We start from the raw sequence: 27,976 nt of genomic DNA on the forward strand, positions 1-27,976 counted from the left end.
TGATTGATTGATTGATTGACTGATTGAAAGCATAAGTGGGGGAGGGACAGAGAGAGAGAGAGAATCCCAAGCAGGTTCCACACTGTCAGCGTGGAGCCCAATGCAGAGCTCAAACCCACGAATTGTGAGATCATGACCTGAAGTCATACACTTAAATGACTGAGCCACCCAGTTGCTCCAAAGGCAGGAGAGTTTTAAGCAGTGAATGAGCTTGTGGAAAAGTACTGGAGGACACTGAGAAGAGATTGGTAATGTGATTAGGCCATCTGTGTTTGCTAACTGTCAATGTATAAGTTAGGGTCCTATCCTCCCACAGAGCCTTGGGAGATCAATCAGTGATTCTTTTTTGGTGATTACATTTCAAAGGATTGGCTCCCAGGTCCTTGGGAAAGACATTCCTGGGTTGTAAAAGTGGCAAGAGGCTGGGAGAAGCCTTACATTTCAAAGGGACAGAGAAAGAATTTACAATTCCAAGTTTTCTAAAGTAAATGCTGTAAGTAAGTAAAGGGAGAATCAGGGGCTTATGGTCAGGAAGAAGCCTGTTCAGTCAAGTCCAGGGGAACAGTAAGGCAGTTTTGGTCAGGTAGTACAGTCACTGCAGCAGTAGAATGTTGAAATAGAGCTAGACAAGATGAGCCTTCTTAGTATGAAGGGGCCTCATGACAAAGCCATTCAGTTTTGCTGTGATGAGATGATTGAGGCTCATTAAGAAGTATGAGTTAGGGCCATCTTTGATGAATGTAATGAACAGAGGAAGTTCAGGCAGCCATGGGGACACAGAGCATTGGGCCTAACTAGTGTTTGGTCTGATCACCTCTTCAGTTGGAAAGACATCTCCTTGTCCCCAATCCAAGTAGTTCTGTGAGTCCCCAAGGGGCCTCTCCCTGGACTCACTTCTAAGTTCAGGTTACCAGCACGTGGGCATCTCCAGTTTCTTTGCTCTTTCCTGTTCCTCCTCCAGGATACTGACCCTCCCCAGGTGTGCCAGGCACTGCTGTCTTCTTTTTAGCATTGGCTGGGGGATGAGGGGTGTGGGAGAAAGGGAAGAGGAAAGGTAGAGAAGTGAAGGAAAATTCAGATTTATGCCACTGTGGGAAGTCCTATTACTTGCAAATACTGTGAGTAAAGTTTTATTTTTTGTTTTTAAATTCCTTCCCCCAGAGAAGGCTTATGTATGGTTTTAGAATGATCCCTGAGTCAAGGCAAATGGAGAATCTCTGCTAGATTTTGAGTCCTTTGAACTGCTGTTGGTGAGACATGTAAGTAATGCTTTAAAAAAGTCACATAAATCAATCCTGTTTTCTCCCTTTCTTAGATAAAGCTGTTTTGGAGTAAAACTCATGCTGCACCATCTGAGAAAGTCTCTCTTAGGATCTCTGTGACGCAGCCAGACTCGATAGTTGGGGTTGTGGCTGTTGACAAAAGCGTGAATCTGATGAATGCCTCTAATGATATTACAATGGAAAATGTGAGTATAGCTATTTTTTCATTATAAAAATACATGCTAAAAGAGCAAAAAAGAAACTTTATTGCATTACTTCAAATATCTAAGGGAAATTTTATTGGTTCCTCTTCAAGTGTAAGTCAGTAATGAGTAAAGCTTCCAAATAAAAAGGATTTGCATTCTGGTTGTTGTGTTGGGAAGAGGCTTATGTGGTGAAGTGTCTTTGCTGTCTTACATGAGAGATGCCATCTAGAGTTTTCCCTCATTTTCATACTGTATTTGAATTTAAGACTCTCAAGAAAGTACTAGGAAATTGACTTGTACAATTCTGGATGACCCTGGAGAAGAGAGCTTTCGATAATTTTGAAGTACTTTCTATTTTGGTTATACATAATGGTTATATATAATTACAGCCTTATTGAATTTACTATTTGTGGTATATTGAAGGAGTGAAATCCTGTTAATTTGCAGAACACTTATAAACCAAGAAATATATAAACCTCTAGTTACATTAGTTACATAAACTAATCCTCTATTCATTAATCAATTTTGCTTTGTAAGTTCATTGTTGTTCATTTTTATATGTAAGTTCTTGATGTATTCTTGTATATATCCTTGATATACCCTAGCCATTGCTAGTTGAGATCTAGATTGTATAACCTATGTCAATTAATTAAGTATAGTAATTAACAACACATGGGAAAAAAAGATATAAATGTTTAGGCTAATTTGGTCATCTTGAGAAAAATTATATATTTTTTCAGCCTATAAAGGTAATTTTTCTCAATCCCTTTATTTTTTAAATTATTTATGTATTTATTTATTTTGACTTGTTTTATTTTTTATTTTTTTAAATTTACATCCAAATGAGTTAACATATAATGCAACAATGATTTCAGGAGTAGATTCCTTAGTGCCCCTTACCCATTTAGCCCATCCCCCCTCCCTCCAGTAACCCTCAGTTTGTTCTCCATATTTATGAGTCTCTTCGGTTTTGTCCCCTCCCTGTTTTTATATTATTTTTGTTTCCCTTCCCTTATGTTCATCCATTTTGTCTCTTAAAGTCCTCATATGAGTGAAGTCATATGATTTTTGTCTTTCTGACTGACTAATTTCACTTAGCATAATACCCTCCAGTTCCATCCATGTAGTTGCAAATGGCAAGATTTCATTCTTTTTGATTGCCGAGTAATACTCCATTGTATATATATATAGCACATCTTCTTTATCCATTCATCCATCAATGGACATTTGGGCTCTTTCCATACTTTGGCTGTTGTTGATAGTGCTGCTATAAACATGGGGGGTGCATGTGTCCCTTCGAAACAGCACACCTGTATCCCTTGGATAAATGCCTAGTAGTGTAATTGCTGGGTCATAGGGTACTTCTATTTTTAGTTTTTTGAGGAACCTCCATATTGTTTTCCAGAGTGGCTGCACCAGCTTGCATTCCCATCAATCCCTTTTAAAAAAGATTCATTTAAAACAAATTGGTCATTTTTTTCTCTTGATATTAAAAAACTCATGTTATTCTAAAAAGTCTATAGCATTTTGGATTTGATTTAACTGAATTTAGTAATATCTCTCATTTTATAGCTTTCTAAATATCTTAAGTATATTATTTCATTTTTGTTTCCCTGTGTATGTACACACACACACACACACACACACACACACACACACACACACTTATCTAGTGCTTGTGCTCTGTTTCTGTCTTTCTTTGTCTATCTTTTAATATATTTACATAAAATTTTGTCATATATGAGATTGCTATCCCATGGGGTGCCTTGGTGGCTCAGTCATTTAAGCATCCAACTTCGGCTCAGGTCATAATCTCACAGTTCAAGAGTTCGAGACCCACATCAGGCTCCGTGCTGACAGCTTGGAGCCTGGAGCCTGCTTTGGATTCTGCGTCTCCTTCTCTCTCTGCTTGCACTCTGTCTCTCTCTCTTCCTCTCTCTAAAAAAATAAACATTAAAAAAAACAAAAGATTGTTATCCCAGCTTTCTTTTGGTTCAACCTTGCTGGCATATTTTTCTACCTTTTTATTTTCAAGCTTTTATAAGTTTTCCTTTAAGTTTATCTTGTAGGTAGCATGTTATTATATTATATTTTGTTTTTGTTTTTAATGTCTGGTAGTCCATATCTTTTAATAAGCTTATTTAACACATTTACAAGTATGGTAATTCTTGTCTTAATTAGGAATTATTTCTACTTTATTTCATATTTTTAAATGCAATTACTTTTCTTCCCTCTTTTTATTTTTATTTTTTCCAGGGGTTAGATCAAATTTTATTCTTCTGGTTTGTAAGTTATACATTCTGTTTTTGTTCCTATGACAGATGCCCTTAACTCATGAACCATACTACTATTTATTCTTGCTGATTTCTTAAGACTATCAAAATTCTATCTTCACCAGACAAGACGAGCATTTTTTCGCATGCTCTCATTATTTTATTTTTTAAATTTTTTTAAATGTTTATTTATTTTTGAGAGAGAAAGACAGACAGACAGACAGAGGTGTGAGTGGGGGAGGGGCAGAGAGAGGGAGACACTGAATCTGAAGCAGGCTCCAGGCTCTGAGGTGTCAGCACAGAGCCTGATGTGGGGCTCGAATTGGGAATGGTGAGATCATGACTTGAGCTGAAGTCGGATGCCTAACCAACTGAGCCACCCAGGTGCCCCAGTATGCTCTCATTTTCTGGCATATCCCTTTTGTCTTTCACTTGTTACCACCTTCTTCTCCAATCCTGCCCAGACCATGTTGTGATTGTACAGGATTGTAATTCAGTGTCATTATTGATTGCCCTTGCAGTCTATGCTCTTCCTTCATTTTTTAATTCTGGAAATTTACATCTGTTATTTCTTCATTTATTTCTTCATTTCTCTTCTTCTGAGACTCTTGTTATTCAGTGATTGGCACGTCTACTTCCATTCTCCATATCTCTTAGCTTTTTGTTTTATGTTCACTATCTTTTTGACTTTCCTTTTTTCCTTTGAGAGAGCTCCACAGTTGACTCTGCTCCCTGATCATCTATCAGTTATATCTATCCTCCTTTGATTTCTTATATTGGGTTATTTATGTCAGCTATTATATTTTTAATGTATATTATTTTCATTGGGTTCTTATCTTTCGTTCTTGTTTTATATTGCTAATATTTTCCTTTATCTCCTTATGTCTATCTGCCATGTTTATTTTAAAATCTTGAACTGGCCTTTTCAATATTTTACATCATATGTTACGTGTTGTCCATTTGGAGTATGGAAGTCATACTCTTTGGATGTAGTTGATTTGGCAGCTGTTCTGATATTGTCCATTGGGGAAGGATGAACACCCCATTCCAATCTGTGTAAGTCTTGTGAGTTTAAAGAGGGGGAGGGGTCAAGCTTCAGAGACTAGAGAACTACTCTTGATCTTCCCCGTGTGCTGCTGGCTTTTATTCAATGTTTCACTTTTAAGCTCTTAGGGAAAAGCATCACCAAGAAAAGGCAGTTTTTTGGGGTCATGATCCACCAGCTTTTAGGGTTTGGAGTGCAGAGGAAGAGTGAGTGCTTGTGGCCATGGGTCTGTCCACGTGTTTTCCTCAGTTTCTCCACCAGAAAAGCAGAGGTGCTGACCTGGTATTATCTTCCTGACCCTTACACAGGCAGTGTAGGCTGCTGGTGCAGCTGCTGATTTTGGCAGTGAAAATGCAAGGAATGATTGTCCCAAGGCTGCTTCCTGGAAAGAAGCAAGAGCAGAATTAAAAAATCTTTTCTCCAGACAGCCTCTAGCAGCTTTCTGCCACCCACTTCCTCCCAACACACCAGTTAAAGTTATCTTTTACTCTTCTCAGGCTTTTCTCATACCACTCATCCAAGTTTCCTACTTGCTTTTCTTGTTTCTTCAGAGTTGGCTCTGGAGAAGGGCATCAGGAGCCTGTGGTAATAGACCATTTTGGTTTCTTTTGTTCTTGTTAAATTTATACATGGTGCTGAGAGACTCTTGAACACTTTGGGAAAATTTAAGTGTGCTAGATATTCCAGAAATGATTTTCAGACATCAGCCTTTGCTCCAGCCTTGGCAATGCCTTTTTGTTGAGCCAGTGAGAAAACGAGGATTTCTTTTTGAGATAGATGTTTCTTCTTGATAATTCCATTGATTCATGCCTAAGTGTCAGGGGAAGGTGATCTTGCATGCATTTGTGTCCTATAGCAGAGTTTGAGTCTTGGGACTAAAATCTTTTCTCTCCATTATGTCTGGCTCTGGCTCCATTGTCTATAGTTGGACTATATACTGGTTGTATTTGCCAGCTTGTTGAGATATTATGAAATTTTCTGTTTTCTCCTTCTGTTGTTTTCTTCTCGGTGCCTGTTCTAGCACCGTGTTTGCTTACCATGGATGTAGTTGCGGTTGTTGTTAGTGTGGCAAAAAAAGTGGATGCAGGTGTTTGATTTTAATTTTTTTTAACGTTTATTCATTTTTGAGAGACAGAGAGAGGCAGAGTGTGAGTAGGGAAGGGACAGACAGAGAGGGATATACAGAATCCGAAGCAGGCTCCAGGCTCTGAGCTGTCAGTACAGAGCCTGATGGAGGGCTTGAACCCACGAACCGCGAGATCATGACCTGAGCTGAAATCAGTCACCTAACCGACTGAGCCACCCAGGTGCTCCAGGTGTTTGATTTTAAATGTGTGTGTGGGTTTTTTAATTTTTTTAAAAAAGTTTTATTTATTTATTTTAAGAGAGACAGAGACAGCGTGAGTGGGGAAGGGACAGAGAAAGAGGGGGAGAGAGAATCCCAACCAGGCTCTGTACGGCCTGTGCAGAGCCTGATGCGGGGCTTGAAATCACGAAACCACGAGATCATGACCTGAGACGAAATCAAGATTCAGACAGTCAACTGAGCCACTGAGGGGCTCCAAACGTGGTTGTTTTTTAAACTTGCACTTAGACTCTTTCATGATTTGTATTCCTGCCTTTGTCTTAATTTGTCTAGTTAATGCTAATGTAAATAAGAGAGATAGGTTGAAATAGTTACCAAACTGTATAATATCTTAACTTTTTTTATTGTGGTGAAATGTATGTAACATAAAATTTGCCATTTTAACCATTTTTGAAAGACAGTTCAGTGGCATTAATTACTTTCATGTTGTACAACGATCATCACTATCTGTTTCTAAAACTTTTTTGTTACCCCAGACAGACTCTGTAGCCATTAAGTGATAATTCTCCATTTCCCCCTATTCCCAGCCCCAGCCACCTCTAATCTACTTGTCTTTATGAACTTGCCTAGTCTAGACATTTCATATAAGAGGAATCATATAAATTTTTTTCCTTCTGTGTCTGCCTTATTTCACTTAGCTTAATGTTTTCAAGGTTCATCCATGTTGTAGCATGTATCTGAACTTCATTTCTTCTTATGGCTAAATAATATTCTATTTGATGTATATACCACATTTTGCTTATCCATTCTTCTGTTGATGGACGTTTAAGTTGTTTCTATCTTTTGGTTATTGTGACTGATGCCACAATGAACATTGGCCATACATGTATATCTGAGTGCCTGTTCTTTTCAGCATATACATTGGGATGGAATTGCTAGGTCATATTCTAATCTGTGTTTATCTCTTGGGAGCTGCCAACTTTACTCAGTCTTTTAGCCTATTTTACTCTCTCTTGTTAGTAATGAGTGCTGCTCTTAAAAAAATAACATTGCTAATGTGATTATGTAAATATCTCAATATTGAAAAAACTATCTCATTGATGTTATAATTTGCAGTGCTTTATCAATGAGGTTGAATATTTTTTCTGTTTGTTAATAATTTACATTTCTTTTTTGTAGACTATCTCTTTTTGTTATTTAAGAAAATGTAGTTAAGTGACATTTGCAGAACTTATATTAACCATCAAATTTAACCCATTTATTTCTGCCAGAAGTATGGGTTGTTTTCAATGCTGACCCCTGTGTGTTGGTTTAGGAATTAACATTTAAATTCCTCCTGAGCAAACCTCAAGCCCACATTTCTTAGGAACTCTGGATTAGTGAACAGAGTGAAAATAAGTTAAAAGAATCAATGTAATTTTAGCTGATTGAATCATGAATAAGGCATTCAAATATTTGTTATTGTTCCATTTGTGTCACTTTCAAATTAGATAAGCATGTGGGCTGTGTGTTATCTAAGTAACATACAAGAAATATTACAGAGGGCAGAACAGTATGATACAAATCAATTCATTCCACATATTTTATCTTCTCCTTAGGTGGTCCATGAGTTGGAGCTCTATAACACAGGGTATTATTTAGGCATGTTCATGAATTCTTTTGCAGTTTTTCAGGTATGTTTAGCTTATTATATAATTTGGAAAGATATTAATATCTTTTGCTATTGCAAACACCTTCAGAATTAATTATCTGATTAACCTTTTATTAAATGTGTTGTTGAAGTATAGTGTTATATAAATATAATTTGAAATGGAAAGATAATCATCCTTCCAATTTTAAAAGCAAATGGAAAATGTGTGTGTGTGTGTGTGTGTGTGTGTGTGTGTGTGTGTGTATCTGTATCTGTGTATGAGAGGGAGAGAGAGAATGCTCATGTATGTACCTAAATTCTCAAAAATGAGATAGAGTCAAAAAAAAACACAAAACTTTCATGTCTGCATAAAAACAAATGAACAAGAGTGAATTAAGAGTATAGAAGACTGCTGTGACATTTTACAAAGCATTTAAACTTTTATTTAAAAATTTTTTTAAATTATTCTTTTTAGGAATGTGGCCTCTGGGTATTGACAGATGCAAACCTTATGAAGGATTACATTGATGGTGTTTGTAAGTAGAACCTAGCAATGTGCTTTCAAAGTATTTAAGTCTTTCATCTCAGGTATTTAAAATTACTTATAAGTATGGATGCTTTCTGGTTTAATGGATATGGATATTGTGATTTCATTTTCTGTTCTCTTTTCCTAAAGTCTTTGGAGTTTAATGTACATTTGAGCCATGACATGGAATATTTTTCTGGGCTTCTGTCTAGATTTCCATTTGCTCCCTTGTAGTTGTTTGAAATGGTTATTTTTTGGGGCATATTGGAAGATCCTATGCTTCCAATTTGTATTGCAAACTGTGCTGTTATTTTGGAATTAGATAAAAGGAACAACATAGTTTTGAAACATTTTTGTTCTCTGGCATTTTGTTCACCTAGCATATAGCCCAGATGCCATAAGTATGCTGGTATATGCAGTGCGCACACACACACACACGCATGTTCACCTAGAATATAACCCAGATGCCATAAGTATGCTGGTACATGCAGTGAGCATGCGTGAGTGCATGCACCTGCACACATGCATGTCTCATCAGTCTGAGTTCTTCCTGAGCAGGGTCACATCTATACATCCTAGTTCCCTGTGTTGCTAAATAGAGTTGCTACCCAACTAATAATAAGAGTGCTTAGGAAGAAGTGAAATGTTTTGACTGAAGGAAGTGTGGAAATGAGAATGGTTAACTCCAGGAGTTGTTCTCTTTTCCTTTAGGTAACATTATGCTAATATCATCTTGTAAGGCTGTCACAATTTGTATCCTCGGATTCCCTATTCCTGTCAGGTCTTCTCAGTTACTCCACACTAAGCCCCAGGCTCTCCAGCTTTGGGCTGATTTTTGACACTACAGGATACCCGAGCCTCTGTCCTGAAGCAAAAAGATCATTTTATAGTATTAAAAATTTTATGAAGTCATTATGATTTCTATGCATTAAAGATAATATGGTATGGTTAGCTTTCTTCATGTAACAATCCATCCTAGACACCTTCTAAGCAATCTTTTTCCATTCTCTCTTTGTTGGTATCTGCTTTTACCCATCTTTTTTCATCCTTACTTATCAAATCCTGATTTCCACTGTAATACTCATTCTGTTGTTAGTAATACTTATTGTATCCTTTACATTTCCTAAGAACTTTCTTCTACCTTTTTTCCCCCACTGTTTAACAGAAGAAATTTGATCCTCCTCCTAGCATACTGTGTCCCTAGAAACCTTCTTAAGTGACTGGCATTCATTTTTCTGCTTCTCTTCTGGATCAGGGTTCCTAAGTACATAATGTATCTTGCAGTCAGCACTATGGCATCAGTAGTTACTCAAGGTCACGTTATCACTGGAACACTGCTTTACTTTTAACATTTCAAATGCCTATCCTTCTACCTTGGATATTCACTCACTCCCTTAAATCTATTGAATGCCTTCTTTGTCCTTACTAGAGACCAAATATCTTCCTTGGTCTTGACTTCTGGTTATTCTGGGTTATTGGCTCCTTCTGCTTTCACTTTCCTCCAGTACTTGGCCTGGACCACCATGATTATTCAGTTTGGTAGCATTCTTCCCTACTTCCTTGTCCTTCCCTGACATCTTCTTCATTAACCCAAACTCTGGAACATCTTGACTGTTTATCTTACCCCTCTGTTTCTGCATCCCACAAATACCTTAAATTCAGTATGTCACAAGCCAAGTTTATGATCTTCTCTTCCTTTACAACCTTGCTTTTCCTTAATATAATTTTATTGACATGTGATTCCTTGAATTGATATAATTTCAGACCTATGTTAATGAAATCATCATTTACCTAGATGCCTAAATCAGAAACCCACAACACATCCTTAGTTCCTTCCTCTCTGTCAGATGTGGAATAACATGGTAGTTAAGAAAAGGATTGCCATCAAATACTTCTGCCTTTAAGTTCTGGTGTTTTGACACTGAGAAAGTCAATTAACCTTTCTAAACCTTAAATCTCCAATTGAAATATAGTGCTAATAATATTATTGGTATTACAGGGGTATTATGATGTTAAATTCAAAAACATTTAAATTGTATGACACATGCTTAGCACTTATAAGTCTGCAATTACCTACTATTTTATTCCTCAGATCCAGTTCGTTCATTCATTATTTAATGGATAGTGATGATATTAATTGCATGCCTAGTATGTACGAGGCAATGAGATTTCAACTTGGTCTAGTGGGGCAAAACAATATATAATTAGAAGAGTGTGCTGAGGACTGGGGTGGGGGGAGTCAGCATGCCATGGGCATACACAGAAGTCATCCACCCAAGAGGCAGGGCAGAATCATCTCTTGAGACTATTCTTCCTCTCCTTTCCTTGCTTCAGGCCCTTGTCAGTGTCTTGTTGACTATTGTAATAACTTCCTAACTTAACTGCTTTGCCCACCTTCCATTTCTTCCAGCTCTAAACCATTGTTCACACTGATGCCAGAGTTATCATTATAAAACATGAGCTGTGGGCTGGATCATGTTTCTAATTTATTCTAAAACCTTCAATAGGTCAAAATTGCTTAAAGGATCAATCTAAGTTTCAGCATGGGAGATTGGATATTTAATATCTGGATTTAGCCATTCTTTCTCTTCTCATTTTACGCCCCTCTTACCTAATACTCACTGTCATATTCGGGACATGCCTTTGTGCTTAGCTTACCTGCCCTGTGTCCCTTTCCCATGTGGGGTACTCTTTAACTGGAGACTTAAAGAAAACAGAATAAAAAAAACCCCAAAATCCCTGCAAAATGAATTTTTTTCCCCTAGCCACACTATTTTCATCATTCATATTTTGGATAAAATCAGCCATTATTGTGCACAATAGGCATTTTTTATATGTCTGTGTCACTCTTAACATGTTTACTACAGTTTTCTGTTTGTCTCCTCCAATAGACTGTGAGTGAAGAAGCTCCCTGCATTCATCTTTGTATCCCTGGTACTGACTATAGTCTATTATTTTTTTACATTTTATTTTGAAATAATTATAGACTTATAGAAAAGTTGAAAAAATAGAAGTAGGTAACCCAGAGTTTGTATGGCAACATGGCTGTTTTTAAGTTAGTAAACAGGATGATTGTGGCATCTTATGGCTGGGATAGCCATTGGTAACTGGCACTAGGGAGCTAAAAAGAATAGAAAAATTGAAGGTAACTTTAAAAATGTGATTTAACTTATTTTTTAGCAACTGCACTGTAAGTAGTTTTTTACGTGTTGGCCATATGGGCAGGAAACTTTTTTTTTTTTTTTTTTAAGTTTTGGCGCTGCCGTAACTGGCCACAGGGCCTTGGGTAAGTCACTTGACTTCTGTGGGTCTCAGGTGTCTCATCTGTAAAACGAGAAGGTTGGATAAGATGAGCTCTAAAGTCCCATTCAGCTAAGAGGTGCTGCAATTCCATGGACTGAGTTTATAATCATTCTCTACAGGGACTTTTTTCCTAACAGTTGCCAATGTTGATTTTTAGATGACAGCGTAGAACTGGCCGAGAGGTTTGTGGAGGAAAATGAAGGATACTTGGTAGATTTCCATGACTTCTCTTCAGTTAGCGATCCACGTGTCAGAAAGCATTTTCCAGAGACTTGGATTTGGCTAGACACCAACATGGGGTAAAGATTTATCATGTTCTTTGCTTATATATATTTTGTTTAGTGTTATTTTTAAACAAGTTTTGTGTTCTTTCTAATGTTTAAGTGCAAACATATTGTGGTTAAAGCTAAATAGACCAAGAGGTTTTTTATCTTAGAACGATATTTAGTATATTTAAATGTAGTATATAATAAAGCCACATGCAAATTGGGCAGTGAGAGTATCATTAAGGAGAAGATAGACCTTCTTCTAACGAAGGGTGTTTTGAACTTCCTTGAAGTCTCATCGTTCTTGTTTGAGAAAATTGCTGAGAGTACACTTGTTGCCTTGGGGTGAAAGTACTGACGATTACTCTCTCTGCCTTGTAGCTCCTTGTAAAACATCCCCGTGAGCCACAGGGAGAAGCAGCACAGGTGGTGGAGGGACTCAGCTTAGTTGACAAACCCTGTGCTATCTGGTCTGATGACTGAGCAGATGAATCATGAAATATGCATATATTTTATAGTCAGCCATGTATGGAAACTTGAAATAAGACACAAGTCAAAGCTCAAAACACACACACACAAATACATGACCAGGATACGGAGGGAAACTTTCATGTAAATTGACAGAAATAAATCAAGTTAAATTTGAAAATATGTATTTATTATCTGTACATTTATGAAAATCATGGTCATTCTGAAAGTGTAAACATTGTTGAAAGCTTTTAATGGAATACGAGTCAGGATGCAGTGTTATGGCCTTGTTAAATGACCTGGTCCTTGAGAATTTGGGATCTGCTGTTTCATGCTCACTCAAAAAAATTTAGATAGGCAAACAATTTGGAAAACTAAAACTCTTCCAAAAATGGTTTAGGTTATGTTGACTTTTTTGGAAATGTGTCAGTTCTCGGGGTTGTGATTTTTATTTTTATCTTGACTTTAGTTCCAAGATTTACCAAGACTTTGAAGTTACCGTGCCTGATTCTATCACTTCTTGGGTGGCTACCGCATTTGTGATCTCTGAGGACTTAGGTCTTGGACTAACCAGGACTCCAGTGGAGGTAGTATATGAAAGAGCTGCTTATAAATGTTAAAGTACCCAAAGCAAAAAAAGTGTCCACTCTTCAGTGGATTTTCAAAAAACAATTGCTTATGATGTTGCTCAGTGTTTAGAGGTTCCTTGGCTTTTCCTTTTTGTTTTTTATTAGTTGTTTACTTTAGAATGTGAGCTGTATTGAACTCCTAAATGTGTTCCATCCATGTTAAGATTTGGATAAAAAGTTTATTATTGACTGAATCCAACCATTTCCAAAGGCCAGAAGACAGAGGGTTTCTGTGTGTCCCTCTGATAAGGATGAGCAGAACTTCTCAAGATGTTCCCTAGAAGATATGCCTTCACATTTCTGGTCAGATTGCAGCATATGTGACTTCCTAACCCAGTGGCTGGCGAGAGGAATATACATGTTTGGTCTTAGACCAGTAGTTCTCACCTCTGTCATACCTGAAGCCCCCTTTTTATAACAGATATTTTGTTTTCCCCTTTACCATCTACAGTGCAAGTCATAGAAAATGTAGTATACTTACATACTCAATTAAAAAAATCCATATGATGCCTTAAGTGAAATATTGAGAAATAAAAGGAAAGTAATCTGTAATAAAGTAATACATATTACAGTATATAAGTTGTCAGTCATAGCTGCACTAAGAGTCATACATATTTAACTGTTTACTCCAGGCATGGAATCACCCTGTGTGTAATAGCTGCAAATCAAGTTTGATGTACAGGTATTGTTTCAGCCGCTCAAACACCTTGAGTAGTACTGCCTGTGGTGATGTCGGTTTCTGAAACTGAACGACTTTTGGTAAAGTTACAAACAAAACAAAGGGCAGTCTTCTGTTGATTTATAAAATAGCTGTATTTATGAAAAATTCAGTGTGTATTGAGAAATGCAATATATTTCCAATATTTGGGTTCATATATAAGTTGGAATTAGGTTTGAAGTTCAGGTCATTACAAGAAGGTACTTTACATGAATGTCTGAAGAGATATTCAAGAATCATGAGGGACAGGGGACAGTTCTTCTGTCCTGAGCATTACAGACTTTCACCCACTATGTGTCAATGGTGCCCCTCAATCATTGTGACAATCTAAGACACTTTCACAAATGTCTAAGTAAACCTCTAGAGGAAATTACTGCTGCCAGTGACAACCATCGGCCTAAATTAATCAATGGCTGCTTTCAGAGGCAAGATAGGGGTTCAGCTTCCCATGAAGGATTTGGCCAACAGTATCAGAATTGGGTCACCAATGAGGAAGTACATGTGCATGTATACGTTAGAACGTAGTAAGCAGAACATCGTCTAGACTTTCCACGAGTCTAAAACAGGGGTTGTTTGATTTGGCCACTTGGTGGAGTCATTATAGCACAGTAGGTCAGGAGCTTGACTTTGGCATCAGACATTCTAGGATCCATTTCTGGTTCCTTCATTTACTAGCAATGTGATCTTATACTCGTTTCAGATATATCTGAATTTCAGATTTCTTTTCTGTAAAATATGTGCATTAAAGTACCTATAAACTGTTGGGACCACATTAAAGTAAAAAGTTTCTGCACAGTGCAGGAAGCAGTCAATAAAACTAAAAGGCAACCTACTGAACGGGAGAAGATATTTACAAATGACATATCCTATAAAGGGTTAAAATACAAAATATATAAAGAACTGATAAACTCAGTACCCCAAAACCAAATTAATCAATTAAAAATGGGCAGAAGACATAAACAGCTGTTTCTCCCAAGAAGATGTTACAGATGGCCAGGAGACACATGAAAAGATACTCAACATCACTTATCATCAGGGAAATGCAAATCAAAACTACAGTGAACTATCACCTCACACCTGTCAGAATGGCTAAATTCAACAATACAAGAAACAACAAGTGTTGGCAAGGATGTGGAGAAAACGGAACACTCTTGCACTGTTGGTGGAATGCAAATTGGTGCAGCCAATTTGGCTGTGCAAAACAATATGGAGGTTCCTCAAAAAACTGAAAATAGAATGTTATGATCCAAGAATCACACTACTGGATATTTACCCCCCCCCCCAATACAAAAATGCTAAAGCAAAGGGACATATGCACTCCCATGTTTATTGCAGCATTATTTGCAATAGCCAAACTATGGGAGCAACCCAAGTGTCCACTGATAGATGAATGGATAAAGGAGATGTGGTATATGTGTACATATGTGTATATATGTGTGTATATATATAAATATTATTCAGCCAGAAAGAAGAATGAAATCTTGGCATTTGCAACAACATGAATAGAGCTAGAGAGTATAATGTTAAGTCAAATGAGTCAGAGAAAGACAAATACCATATCATCTCACTCATATGTACAATGTAAGAAACAAAACAAATGAGTGAAGGAAAAAAAAAACCAGATAGACAACCAAGAAACAGACTCTTAGCTATAGCACAGATGGTTACCAGAGGGGTGATGGGTGGGAGGATGGGGTAGTAGGGGGTGAGGATTAGACAGTACACCGATTATCATGATGAAAATAAAATAAAATGATAAAAAAAATAAAGTTCCTGGATCCTGGTAGGCATTTAGTAAAATGTAGTGATTAATATGTTAAATACCGTAAGCCACATCAGTTTATCATCATCATTCATTTGGGGTAAGTTGCTGTTTGTTTTCTGTTGATAGGCAAGTGGCCATTTCTAAATTATAGGCTTCATAGGTTTTGTGAGATTTACTTTTAATTGCATGTAATATGAAGCATTTTGACTTCAATAAAATATGTATTCATTGTGTTTTTTCCAGCTACAAGCCTTCCAGCCATTTTTCATTTTTTTGAATCTTCCCTACTCTGTTATCAGAGGTGAAGAATTTGCTTTGGAAGTAACCATATTCAATTATTTGAAAGATGCCACTGAGGTAATGTATTAAAAGTTTTGTTAATCATTCACACTTCAGGAAAAAAATGGAGAAAACACACAGGGTTATTAATGTTTGGGCATCTGGGCATGTAAGCATTTTATACATTTCTGAGAGATTGAAAATAAACACACTTTGTCAGTAATTTCTTCTACTTATTAATGTCTAAGGATTGTATTAGTGTGTCTGTCCTTTCTTAATTTCTTGCACATGTTTTCTACTTGAGCCATGTAACTTCCTTACTGTATGTGAGGCAGGTCTGTGTCTTTCCTGACTCCCTGTGCTGTTTCCCAGCCTTCCCCACATCTAGAGGCATTGCCCCTTTGCACTGCCATTCTGTGCTCCTTGACTTATTCCTCTCAAGACCTGGCATAAAACTAGGATATCTTTCCTCACCCATTCTGTTCTGGGTTGTTTCCATGTTTTTATAATGTATTTTGTTTTGAATACAACGTATTCAAAACAAGGCTTTGTGTTTTGAGTCATGTGCCTAATGTTTCCTTAGCTAGTCAGTTCCCTGGAAGGCAGGCTTAGGCCACCGTTTGTGTTGTGCCCATTGTAGTGCTAACCAAGTGATTAATTCTTTCCCCCCAGAGTAAGTAGGACTATGTTATTAACTTCGTTAAGTGAAAATGCCACAACCTCATTAAGCACTATGTTTGTAAATTATTTTTAAATTGTACTTTTTAACGTAGTCAACAATGGTACTTTGAAAAGAGCAGAAGATCTGGAATCAGAAGGCCTGGATTCGATGTCCCACTCTACCCCTTACCAGCAAATAACTTAATGTAAAATGGGAATGATAATTCTTGTTTCTACAGAAAATATTTTGAGAAAAAGATGAGAAAATAAATGGAAAACAATTCATGAAGTGTAAGGCCTAGATAAATGCCATCCTTGGCAAGACTGGCAACTTTGACAGACTTTACACAAGTTTACAACCAACATATGCTTTAGGACTGATGTCTGCATCATTCTTTCCTTGGGATAATTTTAGCCAAGACTCTCAATAGATGTAATAACCCTGCATCCTGTTTGTCTTAGGTTTTTCTAATGGGACCAGTGTCCTAGGATGATGCAGTTAAATCAGGTTTGTGGCAATACTGTGACATGAAATAACCTTTCTGGGCACATCCTTCCCACTCAAAGCCTTCGGATGATGACAGAGTTTAATGTTAGAAATGGAACCGAAGAGTGCCCTTTTCCCACAAATCTTGAAGTGGATGAGGAGAACATAGGAAAATGAAGTTTTCCCTGATAACCTTCTCATCCTCTTCTTGGCTGAGTCTCTGTCTCCTATTTCTCCAGTCTTGAGCCTCATGGATTTAATAGCACTTGATGTGGTTAAAGCAACACTTTACTTATGAGCGTTTATTATATGAAACTTTTGATAATTTTCCTTCCAGGTTCAAGTAATCATTGAGAAAAGTGACAAATTTGATATTCTAATGGCTTTAAATGAAATAAATGCGACCGGACACCAGCAGACCATTCTGGTTCCCAGTGAGGATGGGGCAACTGTTGTTTTCCCAGTCAAGCCAACACACCTGGGGGAAATTCCAATCACAGTCACGGCCATTTCACCTGCTGCTTCTGATGCTGTCACCCAGAGGATTTTAGTAAAGGTAAATGTTTGAAGTCTTGAATAATTGAAACGGAAATATATAATTAAAAAGGAAACAGAAGATGGTTTTTCTCTTGGTTAAATTTGTTGGCAAGATCTAGTAGGTCATCTCCTCCACCCTGGTATTGTCTAATTGTTATCTCATCTGTGTGTAAAGATACATAATATGTTTTGGAAGTAATCACCCATTTCCTCTTCAAATTTATGGTATGTCTATATAGCAAATCTCTTTTGCAGTCAATTAATTACATTTACAAACTGTTTTACATTAGGGTCCTATCAAATCACGCCAAGTTGAGGGGCACCTGGGTGGCTCAGTCAGTTAAGCGTTTGACTTCGGCTCAGGTCATGATCTCATGATTCGTGGGTTCGAGCCTTGTGTCAGCCTCTGTTCTGACAGCTGGGAACCTGGAGTCTGCTTCAGATTCTGTGTCTCCCTCTCTGTCTCTGCCCCTCCCCTGCTTATACTCTGTCTCTCTCTCTCTCTTAAAATTAAATAAACATTAAAAAAATAAAAAAAAAATCATGCCAAGTTGATATGTAGATTTTGAATCTACAGTTGTATATATTTTGAATGTATAGTTAGAAGCAATTTTGTAGATTTTTCTTTAGAGAAGGTATTATGCAGAAAAACTCAGCCTGGTGGGTAAGCACTTGTGTCCTGGGGTGAGACAGCCCTAGGTTCAAATGCCAGCTCTGTCAAGTGTGACTTTGGGCAAGAAGTTTGATCTCTCTCTCTCTTTTTAAATCTCTCTTTGGATAATAATAGGATTTACCTCAGAGAGTTTTTATCATTACCTTTTGATCTTCTCCTTTATCATTTCTCTTGCTATTTCTTTTTTTTTTTAACTTTATTAAATGTTTATTTTTAAGAGAGAGAAAGAAAGACAATGCGAGAGGGGGAGGGGCAGTGAGAGAGGGAGACACAGAATCTGAAGCAGGTTCCAGTCTCTGAGTTGTCAGTACAGAGCCCCACATGGGGCTTGAACTCACGAACTGTGAGATCATAACCTGAGCTGAAGTTGGATGCTTAACCGACTGAGCCATCCAGGCACCTCTCAATTGCTATTTCATGAAATGTTTTATCTACTTTAATTGGAAAGTAAGCATTTATTAACAGGTTTGAAGCAGGAATCAAAAATGGTAGGTATTTACCTAATGTACGCATAGTGCAGACACTGCAGGCAAGATGTTTATCTTATTTGCATAAAACTCTCTGTAGACGGATGAGTGGAGACCATGTTAATCGTGTTCCTTTTTTCCAACAGGCTGAAGGAATAGAAAAATTGTATTCACAATCCATCTTGTTAGACTTGGCTGTCCATAAATTACAAACTCCCCTGAAAACTTTGAGTTTCTCATTTCCTCCCAACACAGTGAGTGGTAGTGAAAGAGTTCAGATCACTGCAATTGGTAAGAATACAATATATTGCCATGACCCCAGGTTTATTTGTATGTGTGTGTGTGTGTGTGTGTGTGTGTGTGTGTGTGTGTGTGTGTATAACACATTTGTTATCTATTATAGATGTATTTTCTAATTTAGTACTAATGAGAAGAGGTTGCTAAAGTTTTTAGTTGGTACCAACTACTGATTACAGTAGAAAGACTAGCAGATATGTATTCTACCTAGACCAGTTCTCAATCTCAGTGTGCATCTGAATCACCTGGGGATCTTGTTTAAAATTTTTTTTTAATGTTTCTTTATTTTTGAGACAGAGAGAGACAGAGCGTGAGTGTGGGAAGGGCAGAAAGAGAGGGAGACACAGAATCTGAAGCAGGCTCCAGTCTCTGAGCTGTCAGCACAGAGCCTGATGCAGGGCTTGAACTCACAAGCTGTGAGATCATGACCTGAGCCGAAGTTGGACCCTCAACCAACTGAGCCACCCAGGTGCCCCACGTGGGGATCTTGTTTAAAGGAAGATGTTGGTTTAGTAGGCCTGGGGTGGAGCCTTGGATTATGCATTTCTAGCAAGCTCCCAGTTGATGTTGATTCTTCTGATGTGTGTGAAGATCACTCTTTGATTAGCAGCGCTGATTTATAATGTGGCTTGAGGGAGGCATTCTTTTTTTTTTTAATTAAAAAAATTTTTTTTTCCAATGTTTATTTTTGAGAGACAGAGCATGAGTGGGCAAGGGGCAGAGGGAGAGGCAGACACAGGATCCGAAGCAGGCTCCAGGCTCTGAGCTGTCAGCACAGAGCCCGACTCGGGGCTCGAATCCACAAACCATGAGATCATGACCTGAGCCGAAGTCAGACGTTCAACCTACTGAGCCACCCAGGGGCCCCAAGGGAGGGAGTATTTCTAAGGGCAGAGCTTCTGGCTTCTGTGGCTTTCAACCACTGATAATATCAGAATCTTGTGTGGAGCTTTGTCAGAGCTGCACTTCTGACCTATGCAATCAGCATTTCTTGAGCTATGGTTAGGGTGTGTATATTTTGAAAAGGCTCCACAAGTGCTTCTGATGACCAAACGCTGAGCTCTCTTGCCTAGAGCAGTTCTCTGTGCAGGACACAGATAACCTTTATAACAGGAAGCAAGCCACTGACTTCACCCTGTCCTAGTCACCTTCTGGCAATCTAAGTGTGTTTTTGCATCAGCTGTTAAACAGAGCTTTCACACAAACGATTTGTTTATATAGTTGTGCTTTACAAATAACCAAAGGAAATGTTTAGATTAATGAAGATTAACGAATATAAATAGTTTGTTAGGTCTTCAAGATGTCAGGACCTAAGGCACTTTTTCAGAAGTTATTTTAAATCTCATCTGTAGGTGTAGTGTTTTCCATTATAACTCCAACAACCAAACCCTCCATAGAGGACTTTTTGGGAGCCTTGAATATAATTCTTAAAAAAATTTTTTTTAATGTTTATTTATTTTTGAGAGAGATAGAGAGAGACCGAGTGCAAGCAAGGGAGGGGCAGAGAGAGAGGGAGACAGAGAATCCGAAGCAGGCTCCAGGCTCTGATCTGTCAGCACAGAGCCTGGTGCGGGGCCCGAACTCATGAACTGTGAGATCATGACATGAGCCGAAGTCAGACACTCAACCAACTGAGCCACCCAGGCTTCCCTAATTCTTTTTTAAAAATTAGTATTTATTTATTTATTTTGAGAGAGAGAGAGAGAGAGAGAGAGAGAGAGAGAGAGAGAGAGAGAGAGAGAACGAACAGGGAAGGGGCAGAGAGAGAGAGAATCTGAAGCAGGCGCTGTCTGTGCTGACAGCATGGAGCCCCAAATGGGGCTCGTTCACCTTGGGTATAATTCTTAAGAAGAATTAAATAAGCTCTCTACTTAGAGGAATAAATTCTCCCACAGTGTTGTGATGCTGGGAGGTGCAGCACGCACACAGGGGATGCAATACACATGCACACACATACACACATACACACAAAGGGAAGAAGACTTGAATTTCAAATGTATACCACCACTTCTTACATTGAATGAATCTATCTTTGGTTACTGAAATACTGTTGAGGTTTGATTTTTAACCGTGGCGCAAAGAATGGCTTTTCAAGTTGTATTTTTATATGATACATTTTTTAAAATTTCTTTTTAATGTTTATTCATTTTTGAGAGAGACAGAGAGGCAGAGCGTGATCAGGGGAGGGACAGAGAGAGAGAGGGAGACACAGAATCTGAAGCAGGCTCCAGGCTCTGAGCTTTCAGCACAGAACCTGACATGGGGCTCAAACTCACAAACTGTGAGATCCTGACCTGAGCTGAAGTTAATCAACTGAGCCACCCAGGTGGTCCTATATGATATTTATTAAAAAAAATCTATTTAGTAGCCCAGAATATTAGTGTGAATATTAGTTTGCTTCTTTGAATATGGAGAATCTAAGTTTATGTTCATTTTAAATATTAGAAACCATAAAAGCATAAGTGGTAATAATATAACCTCTATTTTTCTGTTAACATCTGTTAACGTGTTAACGGGTGTTAACATCTAAACTTTAAGACATCATATGCTAGCATGGCTGCAGCTTTAAAAGAGGGCTTTATTTTTTAGATTCATTTTTTAAAATTTTATTTTAGGATTAGATGCTCACTAAGTATTTGGACTTGGAATAGTGTAAATTTCTAAAATATAATAATAGACAGAAGAATGTTCTTCTCCATACAGCTCAACCACAGTGGGGTCAGAATTAGAACTCAGCCTCTGTATTTCTGAATTTTTACTTGTTTCCCCAGTCATGGTATTAGAATTTGGATAGAGGTGTCTCTTAAACATGCATTTTGTTTAATTTTAGATTACTAACTTTGAAGACTATTCCTAATCCTTTTTGACTGTGATATTCATTGAAAGACTTTGACTGGTTAATTCTACTTTGTTGTTGCTAAATAGAACACAGTGAAAACTACTCTAAGCCTTGCCCTTAAAAAAATCTTGTAGTGTCTTAGTAAGAAATCAGAATGAGGTTCTAGCTATGTGAAGAATACTACTAATAAAACATTCCTTTCCTATATAAAAATGATGGTTTCCTGATGATCAATCCCTGACATATTTTTGTCCAAGAATTATTTTTTAAACTTATTTTTTGCCTAGTGTATGCCACATCTTTAACTGAGCTAAGAGTCTAATGTGTCACATAATTTACAAGTTCATTGCCACTGTGTTATCAGTTATTTGGCCAGTCTTCCTAAAAGTTTGATGTAATGTTTGTACTCTGTTCCAAGCAGTGGAATAACTATTGCTTCAGTGTCCGATGCCTTCTGTACTTAATGGGAGTCTCATTGCCACCAGGAGGTACAGTTATTGAGTATTTGCTGAATGTATTGAATATCTTGTGCTTTCAGGGGATATCCTTGGTTCTTCCATCAATGGCTTGGCCTCATTGATTCGGATGCCTTATGGCTGTGGTGAACAGAATATGATAAATTTTGCTCCAAATATTTATGTTTTGGATTACCTAACTAAAAAGAAACAACTGACAGAAAACTTAAAAGAAAAAGCCCTTTCATTTATGAGGCAAGGTAAGCATTTTAGAAATATGCTTTTATTTGTAAAACCTTTTTTTTTTTTTTTAGGCAGAGTTCACCCTATGCCATATTTCAGAATAAAGTGATTTGTCCTTGCTCTGTGGTTGTAGGACTAGATGGTGCTGAAATGTGCTAAAAGAATGAGCAATGGGAAGATGTAATTGTCACAAATTGCTGCTAACATGTTTAAGGAGTTAGTGTCTAGGGGGGTTTGTATTTTTTTTTTTAATGTTTATTTTTGACACACACACACACACACACACACACACACACACACACACACACACACAGTGTGAGTGGGGGAGGGGCAGTGAAAAGGAGACACAGAACCTGAAGCAGGCTTCAGGCTCTGAGCTGTCAGCACGGAGCCAGATGCAAGGCTCGAACTCATGAGCTGTGAGATCATGACCTGAGCTGAAGTAATGGCACTTAACCACCTGAGCCACTCAGGCGCCCCTAGAGGGGCTTGCATTTTAATAAGGGGCCTAAAATTTAAAGCTACTAAACATCTAGAGGACTGATTGTTCATTTATTCATCCCACATTTATGGAGCATCTGTTAGTGCCAGTGTCAGTTCCACTGCTAAGGAAACAGAGGAGGTCAGGGCCTTTCTTCTCAAGAAATTCTCTGTTCAGTGAAGACAGTCTGTACATAAACACATGTGGTGTCATGGGGCGGGCACCTTCTCAGTGCATTTAAAGTGTCAAGTAGGTGGGAGTTAGGAGGGAACAGTTTGCATGGGGAGGCCCTGCTGGCCCCTCAGAAAATGCCACACTGGGGATTACTCTCCCCTGACTCCTTGAGAGGTGTCTGTTCCCAGACACCAGATGCTTTGTGCCTGCAACTTGCAAATAACAACAGTTATCATTAGCTGAGTGCTTATATGTGCCAGGAAGTGTTCTAAGCCCTTTGCACCTAATACCTCATTTAATGCTCACAGTGTTAGTATTGTCCCCCTATTTTTACAGATGAGGAAACTGAGACACAGGAAAGGTAACTTTCCCAGGGTCACGTAGCAAGTGAGTGGCGGAGATGGGATTTGAACTCCTTTCCTGGCCTGAGAGTCCATGCTCTTACAGTCCATACTTCGAGAACAACAAAAACATTTTTAACAAGAATAATGTAAATTTGATTTCCTCAAATACTCCAGAAGCCAACCACCCAAAGTTTGTCTCGCTTTTGCTTTTCCATGTTAGGGAACTTCTAGCCAAATCTCTGTGTGGCTGAGTTTATCTCTCGTTACAATTTGGGATACCTGCTGCCATCAAACTCGTGAGGATTAGAGTGGTTTATGCAAAATGCTAAAAAAATCCTTGTTCAGTATAATCAAAAAATCAAGTCCACACTTTTAAACTCCCAAGTGTTTTGTTATTGTTTTTTTTTTTTTTTTTTTTTTTTTAGAATGAATGGGTTAAATGCAAATAGAGGCCAGCTGTTAGGTTTTGTTAACTTCTCCACAGTTAAGAATTAGAAAGCTTAAAGACACTATTTTGATGTGAGCTTTTCTTCCAGGTTCCCTCATTATGTAGGGACGTGTTTATCCTGAACAAAATTTTATGTAATAATGGTAATAACTAACCCTGTTTAAATGTTTTACAAGTGTTTTCGTTTACTTCTTCCCAAAACACTAGGAGGTGGGTGTACTGTCACTTCTACCATTTTACAGATGAGGAAACTGAGGCACAGGATGGTTACATAACTTACCCCTGTTTACTCCCAGGTGATCTTGTTCTGGAATTCATGCTCTTCCTCAGACCTATAGGGGATAACTTTACTTTGCAATGTTCTTAGGTTGTTAAAAGCAGTAGGCTTAGGATGGAAAAGGTCCAGCAATTGGCCAAGATGCTTGAGTATGGCCAGTGTGCAAGAGGTCTCAATGGGGCTTCTGATAAAATAGTAAGAGAGGAATGTGGGCTCCTATAGGGAAGGAGACAGCAAAGGTTAGAATCTGAAGTGTCAGGTTAGACCAGAGTGAGCTGTAAGATGTGGGAGCGAAGAGGAAAAGCTGGCCAGTGTCCAAAGCTCTCCCTGGGGTAGGCTGGCACAGACAAGGGCTAAGAGAGAGGAAGGGGGTTGTGAGTCAGGAGCCATAGGCTGCATGAGAGGATAAACTGAGGAGGGCCAGGGACTGGAATCAGAGCGGGGTGTGACGTGGGTGTTGCTGTGGGGGAAAGAGATAGTGGTATATTTTCCCTCAGATTAGAGACAGGCCCTGCAGGCCTCAAATGTGGTTAGGTCTTCCAGGAAGTCCTCAAAGACCTAGCAATTGGTTCTTTCCAGACAGAGCTGTCCATTTAAAATTATCCTCCTTCAGGGGCACCTTGGTGGCTCAGTTGGTTTAGCGTCTGACTCTTGATTTCAGCTCAGGTCATGATCTCATGGTTCATGAGTTCGAGCTCCGTGTCAGGCTTTGTGCTGGCAGTGCAGAGCCTGCTTGGGGTTCTCTGTCTCCTTCTCCCTCTGCCCCTCCCTTACTTGTTTTCTCTCATGCTCTCTCAAAAATAAATAAACTTTAAATTATCCTCCTTCATACATGTATTTGTAGATTGTTCGTATTTAAACACAAGAGCTTATATTTTCAAGTCCTATCATAATTAGGGTTAGGAAGTGGCACCAAGTGCTCCCTGTGGTAGTCAGTGCCATGCTAAAAACAAATGAGATTTTACACATTGCCATAATGGTTATATTAAAGGAGACGAAGAATATTTGGGATTGTCATAATTTAACTCTGTACTGTTTGAAAACAAGATTCTGACGTATTCAAAATTTGGTGTGACTGACTTCAAGCAGAAAGTACATAGGAACTAGACTGTTGCTTTATAATTTGGTACATACTCTTTGGGATAATTTAATGAAATAAAGCAAAATATTTTAGAAAATGCCACATAATTCCATATTTTATATGCTTTATGGATTGTAATGTTAGGCTGGTTTCCCCCAGCCTCGTTTTCCCACAGGGCTAATAAAATACCCACTTCATGGGGCTGTTTTGAAGGTTAAATAAAACATTTTCATACTTTAACACAGTAAACACCCAATAACTCTTAGGCATAGTATAGTTAGTTGCATCTGACCAGGGAGTTAGGTTCCACAGTCAGCAAGTAAGTCTTGTCCATCTGCCTCAGAAGCAAATGTGAAATTCTTCCACTGTCTCCATCCCGTGGTGAATCCTTCCATTCAAATACTGTCACTGCCCGCCTGGACAACTCCAGTGGCTTCCCTTTGGAAAGCCTCTCTGCTATGCCCATTCCCCTTCAAACAGGCTCCCTGTATAATAAAAGGGATGTTTTGAAAATGTTAAAATCATGTCACTTCCTTGCTTAAAATTCTTTAATGGGTTCTCCAGTGGGTGAACTGGCCTTGCCTCCCTCTCTTACCTTGCCTGAGGCTGCCCTCCCTTGGCTCACTCTTGGCTACATTTGGAACACTCACTCGCAGCCCCATGGTGCTTCAGGGTCTCTCACCTTGCTCTTTCTTCTCCTGGGATCCTCTTCCCTGGTCTTTCCATGGCTTAGCTCCTTCTCATCATTTAGGTGGCATTTCCCTCAGAATGGCCTTTCCTTTCCATTTAGAAACTCTCATTTATATGACTCCATTTCATTTTCTTCACCACACTTCCAAAAAAAATTTTTTTTTAATGTTTATTTATTTTTGAGAGAGCGAGAGAGAGACAGAGCACGAGCAGGGGAGGGTCAGAGACAGAGGGAGACACAGAATCCGAAGCAGACTCCAAGCTCTGAGCAGTCAGCCTGATGCGGGGCTTGAACCCACAGATCGTGAGATCACGACCTGAGCTGAAGTTGGATGCTTAACCAACTGAGCTGCCCAGGTGCCCCTTCTTCACCACATTTAACATTATTTAAAATTATCTTGTTTGCCTGTTATCTGTGTGTCTCCTTCACTAGAAGGTAAGCTCCCTGACAGTGGGCACCGTGTTTAATCTTCTCACCACTGTGTCACTATATAGGCAACTCCATAAATACAGACTGGATGAATGAATTACTGTCAATATTAATTTCTTTGAGCTTTATGTTCATCATCCTAAAGTGGAGATTGGGCCCAGAACATCTCTCAAGTACTTCCATAATTCAGTGATTGTTTATAAACACTAAAGGTTCTACCTGGCCTTGGCAGGTTCTTCTTAGCTAGGAAATGGGACCCGTGGCTTCAGCTCACCTTTTGAGCTGGCGAAGTGGCTGATGGAAGTCAACACAGTGGAGTTCCCCCAAACACATTATTTCACATGCTGAACTGAATTGTATTTCAAAGTAGTGGACAAAAGCTTCTTGGTATAATGATTTTCATTATGAAATCAGTGTCTCATTTCAGAGACTGTTTTTTCTTTTGCCATCACATTTGCCAAAGTCCTTTAAATATACCGTAGTTGTTTTTATTTTTCAAGAAATTAAAGTGGCTTTGGCATGAGTCATGATTATATTATTTAAATGTCATTTATGAACAGAGCATTGTTTTACTTAAATCATGCTTGGCCCAGGAGCCTTGTAACCTAACCCATTGTTTTTTTGTTCAAAACAACAGCTACATCATTGAATGAAGTCTCTTTTGCTGTCAGAAAGAAAAAAATAGAACCATAAAACAAAAACTGTTTTTGATAAGGATTAGAGATCCTGTGAATTAGAGATTTAAACCACTTGTTTTCCTCAGATATTTAAATCATAGTGCCTGTGGCTCTATGTTTCAAGCGTAGACTCAGACCAATCCTAGTTGAAAACACATCGTATTTTTCCCATTGACATAAAAACGGGAAAAATAGGTTTGAGAATTCTGATGCTGCTTCTGGTTGTCACAAGAGCGGCTAGAGGCGATAGTGAAGACACTGAAAAACTAACAATCCAGGAAGTAAGTTCGCACTTTCCATGTGCGGTATCATACAGAGTAAGGGTGTTGAGGATGATTACTTTTCTTTTAGTACAGAAAATGTTTTTTATCAGCTTTTTACCAGAGGAGGTGAGTGATAGAGTTACAAGGAGCTGATTTTACTTCTTTTGTTTAAATGTAATTTTGACACTTGAGGTAAACCAAGTCACATTATGTTTAGAGTCTTTTTCTACTTGTTTCTATGAACAGTGTTTTCATCTTTCTTATGATAAATTAAAAATATTTTACATTCATGGCCACTCCAAAGAAAATTCATGACCCAGTAAGTATGTATCTTGTCTGGCCCTTTATAAATAATAGTTCCTGGGTCATTATCCTATCAACTCTTGACTTCTTCTGTATTTTAGTTTTGAGAAGTATCTCCTAATTCCTACTGAACTATTGCTTTCTAACTCAAGAGCTATTCATGAAACTAGGAACTTAGGGCAATACTTCTATTTCCTCATAAACTTTTAGAGAAGACCATAGTTTTGCCTTTTTTACCTATCACAAAAAGTCTCTGAGTTGACTGCCCTTGAATGTTGAATCGTTGTGTTTATGGTAAATATTCCAGCCAAGTCAACAGGGTCCTTCAGGATAAGCAGCTGAGGGTTCTCTGATGATGCATGGCTGGTTTAAGGTGAGGAAGGAAACTTCAAAGGATATTCCTATGAGGAGAGTCATAGAAGTTCCTCTCTCTAGGTTCTGATTCTCTTCTTTGTTCTGCCATAGGAGCAGAGC

At 38.3% G+C, this 27,976-nt stretch overlaps 1 protein-coding gene and 1 long non-coding RNA gene across 11 annotated transcripts in view; one reads left to right on the forward strand and one right to left on the reverse strand.

Moving 5' to 3' along the window:
• The window catches only part of CD109 (CD109 molecule), a 151,858-nt gene that overhangs the window by 91,825 nt on the left and 32,057 nt on the right, over positions 1-27,976 (forward strand). For all 8 annotated transcript variants that reach the window (XM_045057740.1, XM_045057742.1, XM_023254142.2 and 5 more), the window contains 9 exons: positions 1,316-1,468; positions 7,691-7,765; positions 8,198-8,258; positions 11,709-11,850; positions 12,755-12,872; positions 15,641-15,754; positions 17,161-17,379; positions 18,647-18,791; positions 22,175-22,351. In XM_045057740.1, coding sequence (XP_044913675.1) covers positions 1,316-1,468; positions 7,691-7,765; positions 8,198-8,258; positions 11,709-11,850; positions 12,755-12,872; positions 15,641-15,754; positions 17,161-17,379; positions 18,647-18,791; positions 22,175-22,351 — 1,204 coding nt within the window. The remainder of the gene's footprint in view (positions 1-1,315; positions 1,469-7,690; positions 7,766-8,197; positions 8,259-11,708; positions 11,851-12,754; positions 12,873-15,640; positions 15,755-17,160; positions 17,380-18,646; positions 18,792-22,174; positions 22,352-27,976) is intronic.
• On the reverse strand, positions 69-27,924 carry LOC111560481. 3 transcript variants are annotated; one of them, XR_006597916.1, is made up of 4 exons: positions 27,740-27,924; positions 25,822-25,971; positions 18,534-18,647; positions 69-1,015 (listed from the first exon to the last, which is right to left on the reverse strand). It is a non-coding gene; the product is annotated as an uncharacterized LOC111560481 (long non-coding RNA). The 3 variants fall into 3 exon arrangements; XR_006597915.1 differs by lacking the exon at positions 69-1,015 and having other exon boundaries at positions 18,363-18,647; XR_002742323.2 differs by lacking the exons at positions 69-1,015; positions 18,534-18,647 and adding an exon at positions 24,846-25,624 and having other exon boundaries at positions 27,740-27,922.

The sequence above is a fragment of the Felis catus genome, chromosome B2 (genome assembly GCF_018350175.1).
Source record: "Felis catus isolate Fca126 chromosome B2, F.catus_Fca126_mat1.0, whole genome shotgun sequence".
NCBI classification, from domain to species: Eukaryota; Metazoa; Chordata; class Mammalia; order Carnivora; family Felidae; genus Felis; species Felis catus.